The 15,521-nt window shown below is 43.2% G+C and overlaps 1 protein-coding gene across 2 annotated transcripts in view; it reads left to right on the top strand.

The window, feature by feature from the left end:
• LOC109903539 (protein Jumonji) overlaps positions 1-15,521 on the top strand; it is a 97,159-nt gene that overhangs the window by 42,236 nt on the left and 39,402 nt on the right. For both annotated transcript variants that reach the window (XR_004202876.1, XM_020500310.2), the window contains exon 3: positions 2,255-2,375. Coding sequence is in view for 1 of the 2 variants with exons in the window: in XM_020500310.2 (XP_020355899.2) it covers positions 2,255-2,375 (121 nt within the window). In the remaining variant the exon portion in view is untranslated. The remainder of the gene's footprint in view (positions 1-2,254; positions 2,376-15,521) is intronic.

Genomic DNA, 15,521 nt, shown 5'->3' with positions numbered 1-15,521 from the left:
GGAAGTTTACATACACCTTAGCCAAACACATTTAAACTCAGTTTTTCACAATTCCTGACATTTAATCCTAGTAACAATTCCCTTTCTTAGGTCAGTTAGGATCACCACTTTATTTTAAGACTGTGAAATGTCAGAATAATAGTAGAGAGGGATTTATTTCCGCTTTTATTTCTTTCACCACATTCCCAGTGGGTTAGAAGTTTACATACACTTAATTAGTATTTGATAGCATTGGCTTTAAATTGTTTAACTTGGGTCAAATGTTTCGGGTAGCCTTCCACAAGCTTCCCACAATAAGTTGGGTGAATTTTGGCCCATTCTTCCTGACAGAGCTGGTGTAACTGAGTTAGGGTTTAGGCCTCCTTGCTTGCACATGCTTTTTCAGTTCTGCCACAAATGTTCTATGGGATTGAGGTCAGGGCTTTGTGATGGCCACAAAGCCACCCTATATCTTGACTTTGTTGTCCTTAAGGCATTTTGCCACAACTTTGGAATTATGCTTGGGGTCATTGTCCATTTGGAAGACCCATTTGCGACCAAGCTTTAACTGACTGATGCCTTGAGATGTTGCTTCAATATATCCACATAATTTCCCTGCGTCATGATGCCATCTATTTTGTGAAGTGCACCAGTCCCTCCTGCAGCAAAGCACCCCCACAACATGATGCTGCCATCCCCGTGCTTCACGGTTGGGATGGTGTTCTTCGGCTTGCAAGCCTCCCCCTTTTTCCTCCAAACATAACGATGGTCATTATGGCCAAACAGTTCTATTTTTGTTTCATCAGGCTAGAGGAAATTTCCACAAAAACTATGATCTTTGTCCCCATGTGCAGTTGCAAACCGTAGTCTGGCTTTTTTAATGACGGTTTTGGAGCAGTGGCTTCTTCTTTGCTGAGCGGCCTTTCAGGTTATGTAGATATTGGACTCGTTTTACTGTGGATATAGATACTTTTGTACCTGTTCCCTCCAGCATCTTCACAAGGGTCCTTTGCTGTTGTTCTGGGATTGATTTGCACTTTTCGCACCAAAGTACGTTCATCTCTAGGAGACAGAATGCGTCTCCTTCCTGAGCCGCATGACGGCTGCGTGGTCCCATGGTTTTTATACTTGTGTACTATTGGTTGTACAGATGAACGTAGTACCTTCAGGCGTTTGGAAATTGCTCCCAAGGATGAACCAGACTTGTGGAGGTCTACAAAAATAATTCTGATGGTCTTGGTTGATTTGATTTGGATCTTCCCATGATGTCAAGCAAAGAGGCACTGAGTTTGAAGGTAGGCCTTGAAATACATCCACAGGTACACCCCAAACTGACACAAATTATGTCAATTAGCCTATCAGAAGCTTCTAAAGCCATGACCTAATTTTATGGAATTTTCCAAGCAGTTTAAAGGCAGTCAACTTAGTGCATGTAAACTTCTGACCCACTGGAATTGTGATACAGTGAATTCTAAGTGAAATAATCTGTCTGTAAGCAATTGTTGGAAAAATGACTTGTCATGCACAAAGTAGATGTCCTAACCGACTTGCCAAAACTATAGTTTGTTTAACAAGACATTTGTGGAGTGGTTGAAAAATGAGTTTTAATGACTCCAACCTAACTGCACGTAAACGTATGACTTCAACTGTGTGTACACACACAACAAACCTTAACCATTTATTTCCCTAAGCACCTCTATGGTCTGACTCATACTACCAGAGCATGTTAGGAGCAGTTTACAGCCATGACAGGGTATACGACTGGCCTCCTGCTGTCAGGTAGTGACCTGCACTCTGTACAGACTTTAACTACCAGCTGCATGAGCGCCAAACAAGTTTTCATAGGAAGCCACTGCTCAACTCAACCATTCGCTACTATGTCATTATTACTCTAAATGATTTTCCTTTGACACCTGCTGTTAGGGGTTAGGGTTGTGGTTTGGGGTTGGCACATCAGTTAAGGTGTCAGTCCTAAGAAATGTGATGTGTCAACTAGAAATTCCAGTACCAGGTAGTAGACACTTTGTGTGACCTACAAAGAGGGTTTCACTTAGTTTTTCTGCCTTGGCTACTCAATTATGTGTTAATTCATTTGACTTGAATGTCTTTTTGAGCTCTGCTCCTTTCTCCGGAGTCTGGAATTGTTCACTTTGCTCAGCCCACGGGCTCCAAACACACATCAGCCCTCTTACTTTGTTCACTCCGTTTCTCTCCGGTCAACCTGTCGTAGCAGTACACGACATGGTCTCTGACCCCTGTCCTCTTGTCTCTGTAGGTTCCCATGCCCGCGGCCAGCTCAACGGCTTGGGGCAGAAGGGCCACAAGGCTGACGGGTTGCGGTTCCAGAGCACCGATGGCAGCAGCGAGTACTCTGAGGATGGTCCTGCCAAGAAGAGGTGAGTGGTGTTAACCTATACTCTGGAGAGATCGTTCTCTCTGCTCAGCAGCAGCTTTGACCAAGACCGAGTAAAGGTAGTGAATCAGGGGGAGCTCGACAGTACTTTTTTTCATGGCCTGCAGTACAGCCGGGTGTTTTGAACCAGGTGATGTCAGCATTTGTTAATTCAGTGCTCTGTGTTTTGTCATGATGGGAGTGTGTGTGTGTGTGTGAGTGTGTGTGTGGGAGCGAGAATTATCAAAGCAAAAATGAACAAATGTGCTGGTAAATGTATGAACGCCTCTGCCGTCTTTTATTAATTCACGTCATTCCTGCTGTATTCTCTTCTCAGTAATGGGACATGACAGCATTAACAGTGAAGGGTAAAGACGAGTTTGATTCTGAGGAATGGGAGCTCTTTAACCAGTGTTCGTTCTTAAAATGCAGAATGTTTTTAATTAGGGAGTTGAGATGTGTTGAGCATTTCCAATTAATAATTTAGGAGAAAGTTAATGCATTCAAATACAACAATTAGCTTGTTGCCATGTAATTTGTACTAGTGATTTGTAATCTGTAAAGGCCTTGGGAGAACTCTGCTTCACAAGAGCTTCTCTCACTCCATTTCTCCCCTCAGGCTCATCCTCATGGGAAGTAGAATAAGACAGTTATTTGGAAATTGAAAATTGGTACATGTGCTTCTTATACCTTTTATTCTCCCTTTGAGATTCAAGTGATTGAACTCTAATGTGTTCTTTAGATCTAGTGTAAAGAGAGAGGACTGTGTGTGGTGTGTGTGTGGTGTGTGTGTGGAGATTGGATGAAGTTAGGGTGAAGACTCTGAAAACTGTCTATATAGTATATGAGTGAAATATTGTGCCCAGATTGAACATGTTGGCCTGGTCATTCCTTTTAGGGTTCCCCACTGACGTGGTGCTCTGTACCTCTTGGCTGACTGTCACCTGGGAAATGTTTGTTTAGTTAACCTGTCTAGGACCGCAACAGCCAGTGAAAGTGCAGGGTGCCAAATTCAAAACAACAAAAATCTCATAATTAACATTCCTCAAGCATACAAGTATTTTACACCATTTTAAAGATCAAATTCTCTTAAATCCAGCCACAGTGTCTGATTTCAAAAAGGATTTACAGCGAAAGCACCACAAACGATTGTTAGGTCACCACCGAGCCACAGAAAAACATTTTTTTTCCAGCCAAAGAGGAGTCACAAAAAGCAGAAAGAGAGAAAATGAATCACTAACCTTTTGATCTTCATCAGATGACACTCATAGGACTTCATGTTACACAATACAGGTATGTTTTCTTTGATAAAGTTCATATTTATATTTAAAAAAAATCTGAGTTTACATTGGCGCGTTACATTCAGTAGTTCTAAAACATGCGTTGATATTGCAGAGAGCCACATCAATTTACAGAAATACTCATAATAAACATTGATAAAGATACGACTATTATACATGGAACTTTAGATAAACTTCTCCTAAATGCAACCACTGTCAGATTTTTCAAAAACTTTACGGAGAAAGCAAACCATGCAATAATCTGAGTACAGCCTTTAGATAACAAAGCAGCCAAAAAGATACCCGCCATATTGGGTAGTCAACATTACTCAGAAATATAATTGTAAATATTCACTTACCGTTGATGATCTTCATCAGAATGCACTCCCAGGAATCCCAGTTCCACCATAAATGTTTGATGTCCATCAGTTATGTCCAAATACAGTGGGGCAAAAAAGTATTTAGTCAGCCACCAATTGTGCAGGTTCTCCCACTTAAAAAGATGAGGCCTGTAATTTTCATCATAGGTACACTTCAACTATGACAGACAAAATTAGAAAAAAAATACAGAAAATCACATTGAAGGATTTTTTATGAATTTATTTGCAAATTATGGTCGAAAATAAGTATTTGGTCAATAACAAAAGTTTATCTCAATACTTTGTTATATACTCTTTGTTGGCAATGACAGAGGTCAAATGTTTTCTGTAAGTCCTCCATGCAGATCTCCTCTAGAGCAGTGATGTTTTGGGGCTGTTGCTGGGCAACAAGGACTTAACTCCCTCCAAAGATTTTCTATGGGGTTGAGATCTGGAGACTGGCTAGGCCACTCCAGGACCTCGAAATGCTTCTTGCGAAGCCACTCCTTCGTTGCCTGGGCGGTGTGTTTGGGATCATTGTCATGCTGAAAGACCCAGCCACGTTTCATCTTCAATGCCCTTGCCGATGGAAGGAGGTTTTCACTCAAAATCTCACGATACATGGCCCCATTCATTCTTTCCAGTCGTCCTGGTCCCTTTGCAGCCCCAAAGCATGATGTCTCCACCCCCATGTTTCACAGTAGGTATGGTGTTCTTTGGATGCAACTCAGCATTCTTTGTCCTCCAAACACGATGAGTTGAGTTTTTACCAAAAAGTTATATTTTGGTTTCATCTGACCATATGACATTCTCCCAATCTTCTTCTGGATCATCCAAATGCTCTCTAGCAAACTTCAGACGGGCCTGGACATGTACTGGCTTAAGCAGGGGGACACGTCTGGCATTGCAGGATTTGAGTCCCTGGCGGCGTAGTGTGTTACTGATGGTAGGCTTTGTTACTTTGGTCCCAGCTCTCTGCAGGTCATTCACTAGGTCCACCCGTGTGGTTCTGGGATTTTTGCTCACCGTTATTGTGATCATTTTGACCCCACGGGGTGAGATCTTGCGTGGAGCCCCAGATCGAGGGAGATTATCAGTGGTCATGTATGTCTTCCATTTCCTAATAATTGCTCCCACAGTTGATTTCTTCAAACCAAGCTGCTTACCTATTGCAGATTCAGTCTTCCCAGCCTGGTGCAGGTCTACAATTTTGTTTCTGGTGTCCTTTGACAGCTCTTTGGTCTTGGCCATAGTGGAGTTTGGAGTGTGACTGTTTGAGGTTGTGGACAGGTGTCGTTTATACTGATAACAAGTTCAAACAGGTGCCATTAATACAGGTAACGAGTGGGGGACAGAGGAGCCTCTTAAAGAAGAAGTTACAGGTCTGTGAGAGCCAGAAATCTTGCTTGTTTGTAGGTGACCAAATACTTATTTTCCACCATAATTTGCAAATAAATTCATAAAAGATCCTACAATGTGATTTTCTTTCTCATTTTGTCTGTCATAGTTGAAGTGTACCTATGATGAATTCTAGCTTTTACGGCTGAGTAGAAGCCAGCTTAATTTGGGCACGTTTTTCATCCAAGCTACCCAATACTGCCCCCTACCCCAAATCAGTTAATAAGATACAGGAGACTGGTCCTCGGGAAGGGCAGAAGGAGACTAGTGAGGGACTGGAGGATACTGGGGTGGGCTGTTGGAGACTGGGGAACAGGGGTGGTGAGAGCGACTGGGAGGGCTTCGCTCTCAAACGGCAGGTCCTAGGCCTGTAACAGACCAGTCACTGTGGATTAAATGTATTGCTAAACACACACACTCCCAGCTACATTAAATGCTAATAATTAATTCACATATGCTGTATTGCAGAAGCCATAGCTCTGTAATCTCTCTCACTATGAGACCCTCTGTGTAGCCAGCCAATGCATGTTTCCTCTGCCACCGTCTCCACCTGTCCTATTTTCACGTGTGTGTGTGTGTGGTATCTTGCAGTACCTGTTAGTGAATAGTCCAGCAGACCTGGTCATTGAGGCCTGGCAAACCTGAAAGGAGAGCAAGGGAACAAGATGGACAGATGGAGGAGAGAAGTAGACAGGCGAAGTGTCAACAGGCCTGTGTTCACTAGGGTGCTTTTCATTAGTTCTCATGCAGGAAATAAAAGCAGGCTCTCCCTCTCTTAATGAGCAGCCGGCTTACAGAGCGCTTGGCAATGGCTCAGGCCTTTTGGTGTGTGTGTGTGTGGAGGACGACTTCTTGGCCCTGGCATCTGCAGCCCACGCCAGTCTATAACAGGGTGGCTGACTGAGGAGCTGCCAGGACCTTTCACACCTGGCAATGCAATAACAAGAGAGGGGAGGGGAGGCGCAGGTGCATGGTTTTGGCTGCAGCGTCCTGGGGGGCAGGGGAGGGTCCCTGTATGTCTGTGGGGAAGTGGGTCCAAGGGAGGCGTTTGGGATCTGGGTGATGTTTGTCTTCGCAGGAACCCGAGATGGGAGATCACGCACCAGGACCTCCCCTCCCTGCCAAGTACGGAAGATGTGCTTCCCCCCCCCCTCTTCCCTTTCTCTCCAGTTCCCAGCCATACTACCCAGGCTGAAGTAGGAAATACAGGGTTCAGCCATGGTGACCATAGTTGGAGAGCTCCACATCTTATGGTGATTTTATTGAAGCCAGTTCTCCTCAGTAGCAGAAGCCAAGTAGAGCTCATTGAGCTGCTTGTTTGTCTTAATGAATGCTAAGTTAGTAATGCGCTTTCTTTCGGTCTTCTCAACCATCTACACACAATAGCCCGCAATGACAAAGTCAAAACATGTTTTTAGAAATTTGAGCACGTTTATCAAAAATGAAATGCATATATCATGTACATACACTAAAATGTTTGAGGTCACTTAGAAATGTCCTTTTTTTAAATACATTTTTAAAATTCCATTTTAAAATAACATCATTGATCAGAAATACAGTGGAGACATTAATAAGGATCCGTGCCTTTTTGTTGAAATTTTTGCCTAAAATGACATTCCCAAATCTTAACTGCCTGTAGCTCAGGCCCTGAAGCAAGGATATGCATATTATTGATATAATTTGAAAGGAAACACATTGAAGTTGAAAGGCCATAATGTATTATTCCAGCCCAGGAGCAATTTAGGTTTTGGCCACTAGATGCAGTATGAGCAAAGTTTTAGACTGATCCAATGAATCATTGCATTTATTTTCAAAATGTTGTATCAAGACTGCCCAAATGTGCCCACTTTTGTTTATTAATAACCTTTCAAGTTTAAAACTGTGCACTCTCTTCAAACAATAGCATGGTATTATTTCACTCTAATCGCTACAGTAAATTGGACTGTGCAGTTAGATTAACCTCTTGATTCTAGCCATCCTGGATCCGGGATCGTGAATACAGCCTCAAGCTCATTACCATAACGCAACGTTAACTATTCATGAAAATCGCAAATGAAATGAAATAAATATGCTAGCTCTCAAGCTTAGCCTTTTGTTAACAACACTGTCATCTCAGATTTTCAAAATATGCTTTTCAACCATAGCAAAACAAGCATTTGTGTAACAGTATTGATAGCTAGCGTAGCATTTAGCGTTAGCATTCAGCGGGCAACGTTTTCACAAAAACAAGAAAAGCATTCAAATAAAATAATTTACCTTTGAAGAACTTCAGATGTTTTCAATGAGGAGACTCTCAGTTAGATAGCAAATGTTCAGTTTTTCCAAAAATATTATTTGTTTAGAACAAATCGCTCCGTTTTGTTCATCACATTTAGCTACGAAAAAAAAAACTGTATCCAGGAGTGTAATTATCCCCGCAGCTCATTAGCATAACACAACGTTAACTATTCATGAAAATCGCAAATGAAATGAAATAAATATATTAGCTCTCAAGCTTAGCCTTTTGTTAACAACACTGTCATCTCAGATTTTCAAAATATGCTTTTCAACCAAAGCAAAACAAGCATTTGTGTAACAGTATTGATAGCTAGCGTAGCATTTAGCGTTAGCATTCAGCGGGCAACGTTTTCACAAAAACAAGAAAAGCATTCAAATAAAATCATTTACCTTTGAAGAACTTCAGATGTTTTCAATGAGGAGACTCTCAGTTAGATAGCAAATGTTCAGTTTTTCCAAAAATATTATTTGTTTAGGACAAATCGCTAGTTGAGAACAAGTTCTCATTTGCAACTGCGACCTGGCCAAGATAAAGCATAGCAGTGTGAGCATACAACAAAGAGTTACACATGGAGTAAACAATTAACAAGTCAATAACACAGTAGAAAACAAAGGGGGGGTCTATATACAATGTGTGCAAAAGGCATGAGGAGGTAGGCAAATAATTACAATTTTGCAGATTAACACTGGAGTGATAAAAGATCAGATGGTCATGTACAGGTAGAGATATTGGTGTGCAGAAGAGCAGAAAAGTAAATAAATAAAAACAGTATGGGGATGAGGTAGGTGAAAAGGGTGGGCTATTTACCAATAGACTATGTACAGCTGCAGCGATCGGTTAGCTGCTCAGATAGCTGAGCTGGAGATAAAAGTCTCCAACTTCAGCGATTTTTGCAATTCGTTCCAGTCACAGGCAGCAGAGTACTGGAACGAAAGGCGGCCAAATGAGGTGTTGGCTTTAGGGATGATCAGTGAGATACACCTGCTGGAGCGCGTGCTACGGATGGGTGTTGCCATCGTGACCAGTGAGCTGAGATAAGGCGGAGCTTTACCTAGCATAGACTTGTAGATGACCTGGAGCCAGTGGGTCTGGCGACGAATATGTAGCGAGGGCCAGCCGACTAGAGCATACAAGTCGCAGTGGTGGGTGGTATAAGGTGCTTTAGTGACAAAACGGATGGCACTGTGATAGACTGCATCCAGTTTGCTGAGTAGAGTGTTGGAAGCCATTTTGTAGATGACATCGCCGAAGTCGAGGATCGGTAGGATAGTCAGTTTTACTAGGGTAAGCTTGGCGGCTTGAGTGAAGGAGGCTTTGTTGCGGAATAGAAAGCCGACTCTTGATTTGATTTTCGATTGGAGATGTTTGATATGAGTCTGGAAGGAGAGTTTGCAGTCTAGCCAGACACCTAGGTACTTATAGACATCCACATATTCTAGGTCGGAACCATCCAGGGTGGTGATGCTAGTCGGGCATGCAGGTGCAGGCAGCGACCGGTTGAAAAGCATGCATTTGGTTTTACTAGCGTTTAAGAGCAGTTGGAGGCCACGGAAGGAGTGTTGTATGGCATTGAAGCTTGTTTGGAGGTTAGATAGCACAGTGTCCAAAGACGGGCCGAAAGTATATAGAATGGTGTCGTCTGCGTAGAGGTGGATCAGGGAATCGCCCGCAGCAAGAGCAACATCATTGATATACACAGAGAAAAGAGTCGGCCCGAGAATTGAACCCTGTGGCACCCCCATAGAGACTGCCAGAGGACCGGACAGCATGCCCTCCGATTTGACACACTGAACTCTGTCTGCAAAGTAATTGGTGAACCAGGCAAGGCAGTCATCCGAAAAACCGAGGCTACTGAGTCTGCCGATAAGAATATGGTGATTGACAGAGTCGAAAGCCTTGGCAAGGTCGATGAAGACGGCTGCACAGTACTGTCTTTTATCGATGGCGGTTATGATGTCGTTTAGTACCTTGAGTGTGGCTGAGGTGCACCCATGACCGGCTCGGAAACCAGATTGCACAGCGGAGAAGGTACGGTGGGATTCGAGATGGTCAGTGACCTGTTTGTTGACTTGGCTTTCGAAGACCTTAGATAGGCAGGGCAGGATGGATATAGGTCTGTAACAGTTTGGGTCCAGGGTGTCTCCCCCTTTGAAGAGGGGGATGACTGCGGCAGCTTTCCAATCCTTGGGGATCTCAGACGAGATGAAAGAGAGGTTGAACAGGCTGGTAATAGGGGTTGCGACAATGGTGGCAGATAGTTTCAGAAATAGAGGGTCCAGATTGTCAAGCCCAGCTGATTTGTACGGGTCCAGGTTTTGCAGCTCTTTCAGAACATCTGCTATCTGGATTTGGGTAAAGGAGAACCTGGAGAGGCTTGGGCGAGGAGCTGCGGGGGGGGCGGAGCTGTTGGCCGAGGTTGAAGTAGCCAGGCGGAAGGCATGGCCAGCCGTTGAGAAATGCTTATTGAAGTTTTCGATAATCATGGATTTATCAGTGGTGACCGTGTTACCTAGCCTCAGTGCAGTGGGCAGCTGGGAGGAGGTGCTCTTGTTCTCCATGGACTTCACAGTGTCCCAGAACTTTTTGGAGTTGGAGCTACAGGATGCAAACTTCTGCCTGAAGAAGCTGGCCTTAGCTTTCCTGACTGACTGCGTGTATTGGTTCCGGACTTCCCTGAACAGTTGCATATCACGGGGACTATTCGATGCTATTGCAGTCCGCCACAGGATGTTTTTGTGCTGGTCGAGGGCAGTCAGGTCTGGGGTGAACCAAGGGCTGTATCTGTTCTTAGTTCTGCATTTTTTGAACGGAGCATGCTTATCTAAAATGGTGAGGAAGTTACTTTTAAAGAATGACCAGGCATCCTCAACTGACGGGATGAGGTCAATGTCCTTCCAGGATACCCGGGCCAGGTCGATTAGAAAGGCCTGCTCACAGAAGTGTTTTAGGGAGCGTTTGACAGTGATGAGGGGTGGTCGTTTGACTGCGGCTCCGTAGCGGATACAGGCAATGAGGCAGTGATCGCTGAGATCCTGGTTGAAGACAGCGGAGGTGTATTTGGAGGGCCAGTTGGTCAGGATGACGTCTATGAGGGTGCCCTTGTTTACAGAGTTAGGGTTGTACCTGGTGGGTTCCTTGATGATTTGTGTGAGATTGAGGGCATCTAGCTTAGATTGTAGGACTGGCGGGGTGTTAAGCATATCCCAGTTTAGGTCACCTAACAGAACAAACTCTGAAGCTAGATGGGGGGCGATCAATTCACAAATGGTGTCCAGGGCACAGCTGGGAGCTGAGGGGGGTCGGTAGCAGGCGGCAACCGTGAGAGACTTATTTCTGGAGAGAGTAATTTTCAAAATTAGTAGTTCGAACTGTTTGGGTATGGACCTGGAAAGTATGACATTACTTTGCAGGCTATCTCTGCAGTAAACTGCAACTCCTCCCCCTTTGGCAGTTCTATCTTGACGGAAGATGTTATAGTTGGGTATGGAAATCTCTGAATTTTTGGTGGCCTTCCTGAGCCAGGATTCAGACACAGCAAGGACATCAGGGTTAGCAGAGTGTGCTAAAGCAGTGAGTAAAACAAACTTAGGGAGGAGGCTTCTGATGTTGACATGCATGAAACCAAGGCTTTTTCGATCACAGAAGTCAACAAATGAGGGTGCCTGGGGACATGCAGGGCCTGGGTTTACCTCCACATCACCCGCGGAACAGAGAAGGAGTAGTATGAGGGTGCGGCTAAAGGCTATCAAAACTGGTCGCCTAGAGCGTTGGGGACAGAGAATAAGAGGAGCAGGTTTCTGGGCATGGTAGAATATATTCAGGGCATAATGCGCAGACAGGGGTATGGTGGGGTGCGGGTACAGCGGAGGTAAGCCCAGGCACTGGGTGATGATGAGAGAGGTTGTATCTCTGGACATGCTGGTAGTAATGGGTGAGGTCACCGCATGTGTGGGAGGTGGGACAAAGGAGTTATCAGGGGTATGAAGAGTGGAACTAGGGGCTCCATTGTGAACTAAAACAATGATAACTAACCTGAACAACAGTATACAAGGCATATTGACATTTGAGAGAGACATACAGCGAGGCATACAGTAATCACAGGTGTTGAATTGGGAAAGCTAGCTAAAACAGTAGGTGAGACAACAGCTAATCAGCTAGCACAACAACAGCAGGTAAAATGGCGTAGGCTAGGCAACGGGGCCAACAGATAAAACAAACAAGCAGAATGGAGTACCGTGATTTATGGACAGTCCAGCGTGCATCAGCTATGTAGCCAAGAGATCAGTGTCCAGGGGGCAGCGGTGGATGGGGAAGGGAAGCTGGACTGGCGAGTGTTATCCAGGTAAAAAAAAAACGAACAATGACTAAATAGCTTGTAGCTAGTTAGCTGGTTAGCTTCTGGAGGTTCTTGAGTGTGTTCTAAAAATAAATAAAAAATAATAGCGATTCCGTATCACATTGGGTGAGGCAGGTTTCCCGAAGGTATAAACAAATTAAAAGTCAAAAGAGATAGAAAGTAAATATGGGTCCGGTGGGCGTTTGGGACGCGGCGATTCAGGCGGTTAGCAGGCCTGTGCTAACAAGCTAACAGTTTGTAGGCCCGGGCTAGACAAGGTAGCAGTTAGCGGACCGGAGCTGGACAAGCTAGCAGTTAGCAGGCCGAATTAGCAAGCAGGGAGATAGCGAGGGCTAGAGAGTTAGCCTTTGGGGGACGTCGCGATGGGGTGAGTCTGTTTATTCCTCTTCATGCGGTGACATCGATAGACCGGTCGTGGGCCCGGGTATTGTAGCTCAGGAGTATGCTACGGTGGTAGCGCAGGCCGGGCTAGCTTCAAGCTAAGTGGGTGGAAACGCTAGCCAGGGGTAATCATCCGGGGTTGCGGTTTAGCTAGATAGCTAGTTGTGAAGATCCAGCGTATTTGGAAGCTTAGGTTTAGCAAAATGTTTTTAAAGGGATAGCTATGTAAAAAACGAAAAATATGTAAAAACGAAAAATAAACAAAATATAAACAAAATATACAGGGACACGACACGACAGGACGACTTACTGCTACGCCATCTTGTTCATCACGTTTAGCTACGAAAAAAAAACTGTATCCAGGAGTGTAATTATCCCCGCAGCTCATTAGCATAACACAACGTTAACTATTCATGAAAATCGCAAATGAAATGAAATAAATATATTAGCTCTCAAGCTTAGCCTTTTGTTACCAACACTGTCATCTCAGATTTTCAAAATATGCTTTTCAACCATAGCAAAACAAGCATTTGCGTAACAGTATTGATAGCTAGCGTAGCATTTAGCGTTAGCATTCAGCGGGCAACATTTTCACAAAAACCAGAAAAGCATTCAAATAAAATAATTTACCTTTGAAGAACTTCGGATGTTTTCAATGAGGAGACTCTCAGTTAGATAGCAAATGTTCAGTTTTTCCTGAAAGATTCTTTGTGTAGGAGAAATCGCTCCGTTTGGTTCGTCACGTTTGGCTACCAAAAAAAACGAAAATTCAGTCATCAAAACGCCAAACTTTTTTCCAAATTGACTCCATAATATCAACTGAAACATGGTAAACGTTGTTTAGAATCAATCCTCAAGGTGTTTTTCACATATCTCTTCGATGATATATCGTTCGTGGAAGTCTCCTCTCTCCTCTGAATCACATGGCTGAATGCGTGCAGCTGAAGATTTACGCACCAATTTCGACAAAGGACACCGGGCGGACAACTGGTAAATGTAGTCTCTTATGGCCAATCTTCCAATGATATGCCTACAAACACGTCACAATGCTGCAGACACCTTGGGGAAACGGCAGAACGTGTAGGCTCGTTCAGGGCGCATTCACAGCCATATAAGGAGACAATGGAAAACATCGCCTCAAAAATGTTGCTAATTTCCTGTTTGAAGTTTCATCTTGGTTTCGCCTGTAGCATCAGTTCTGTGGCACTCACAGATAATATCTTTGCAGTTTTGGAAACGTCAGTGTTTTCTTTCCAAAGCTGTCAATTATATGCATAGTTGAGCATCTTTTCGTGACAAAATATCTTGTTTAAAGCGGGAACGTTTTTTTTATCCAAAAATTAAAAGAGCGCCCCCTATATCGAAGAAGTTAAAGCCTCCCTTGGCCTCGTGGTGAAATCCCTGAGTGGTTTCCTTCCTCTCTGGAAACTGAGTTAGGAAGGACGCCTATATCTTTAGTGGCTGGGTGTGTTTATACACCATCAAAGTTGTAATCAATAACTTTACCATTCTCAAAGAGAAATTCAATGTCTGAATCTGTGTTTGAAATTCACTGCTCGACTGAGGGACCTTACAATTGTCTGTATGTGTGGGGTACAGAGATGAGGCAGTCATTAAAATAATGTAAAACACTTTTGTGACTTGTTAAGCAAAATACTTACTCCTGAATGTATTTGTGGTTTCCATAATAGAGGGTTTGAATACTTATTGACTCACGACATTTGAGATTTTTCATTTTTTTTATTCATTTGTAAAAATGTCTAAAACCATACTTTGACATTATGGGGTATTGTGTGTGTGTGTAGGCCAGTGACGATCTCAATTGTATCCATTTTGAATTCAGGCTGTAACTCAACAAAATGTGGAAAAGTCAAGGGACTGAAGGCACTGTATATCAGTGATATACACTTAACCTTTCTTGCGCAGGGAACCCCTCGACAACATTCCGCTGAAAAGGCAGCGCGCGAAATTCAAAAATATTTTTTTGAAATACGTAACATTCACAAGTCCAATACAGCAAATGAAAGATAAACATCTTGTTAATCTACCCATCGTGTCCGATTTTCAAAAATGCTTTACAGCTAAAGCACAACATATGATTGTTAGATTACCGCCAAGTCGAAAAAACACAGCCATTTTTCTAGCCAAAGATAGTCACAAAAAGCAAAAATATAGATAAAATGAATCACTAACCTTTGATGATCTTCATCAGATGACACTCATACAACATCATGCTACACACTACATGTATGTTTTGTTCGATAATGTGCATATTTATATCCAAAAATCTCAGTTTACATTGGCGCCTTACGTGCAGTAATGTTTTGATTCCAAACCATCTGGTGATTTTGCAGAAATACTCATAATAAACATTGATAAAAGATACAAGTGTTATTCACAGAATTAAAGAGAGACTTCTCCTTAATGCAACCGCTGTGTCAGATTTCAATTTTTTTTTACGGAAAAAGCATAATCTGAGAACGGTGCTCAGAACCCAAAACAGCCAGAGGAATATCTGCCATTTTGGAATCAACAAAGTTAGAAACAACACCATAAATATTCACTTACCTTTTGATGATCATCAGAAGGCACTCCCAGGAATCCCAGTCCGACAATGACTGATTTGTTCCATAATTTATGTCCAAATAGCCACTTGTTGTTAGCGTGTTCAGCCCAGTAATCCATCTTCATGAGGCGTGAGCATTTCATCCAGACAAAAACTCAAAGTTCCATTACAGTCCTTTAGAAACATGTCAAACGATGTATGGAATCAAACGTTAGGATGTTTTTAACATAAAACATCAATAATGTTCCAACCGGAGAGTTCCTTTTGTCTTCAGAAAAATCGCTGGAATGTGAGGTAACTCTGTCGTGAGCGCGTGTCATGAGACCGAGGCACTATGCCAGACCACTGATTCAAACAGGTCTCATGAGCCCCTCCTTTATAGTAGAATCGTCATTCAAGTTACAAAATATGGTTGACATCTAGTGGAAGCTCTAGGAAATGCAACCTCATCCATATCTTAATGTGTACTCGGTAGGCCGAGCTTTGAAAAACTACAAATCTCAGATGTCTCACTTCCTGGTTGGATTTTTC

This window comes from Oncorhynchus kisutch, linkage group LG14 (assembly GCF_002021735.2).
Source record: "Oncorhynchus kisutch isolate 150728-3 linkage group LG14, Okis_V2, whole genome shotgun sequence".
Classification (NCBI taxonomy): domain Eukaryota; kingdom Metazoa; phylum Chordata; class Actinopteri; order Salmoniformes; family Salmonidae; genus Oncorhynchus; species Oncorhynchus kisutch.
The sequence above is the reverse complement of the archived record's forward strand: the minus strand, read 5'-3'. Positions and strand labels throughout refer to the sequence as shown.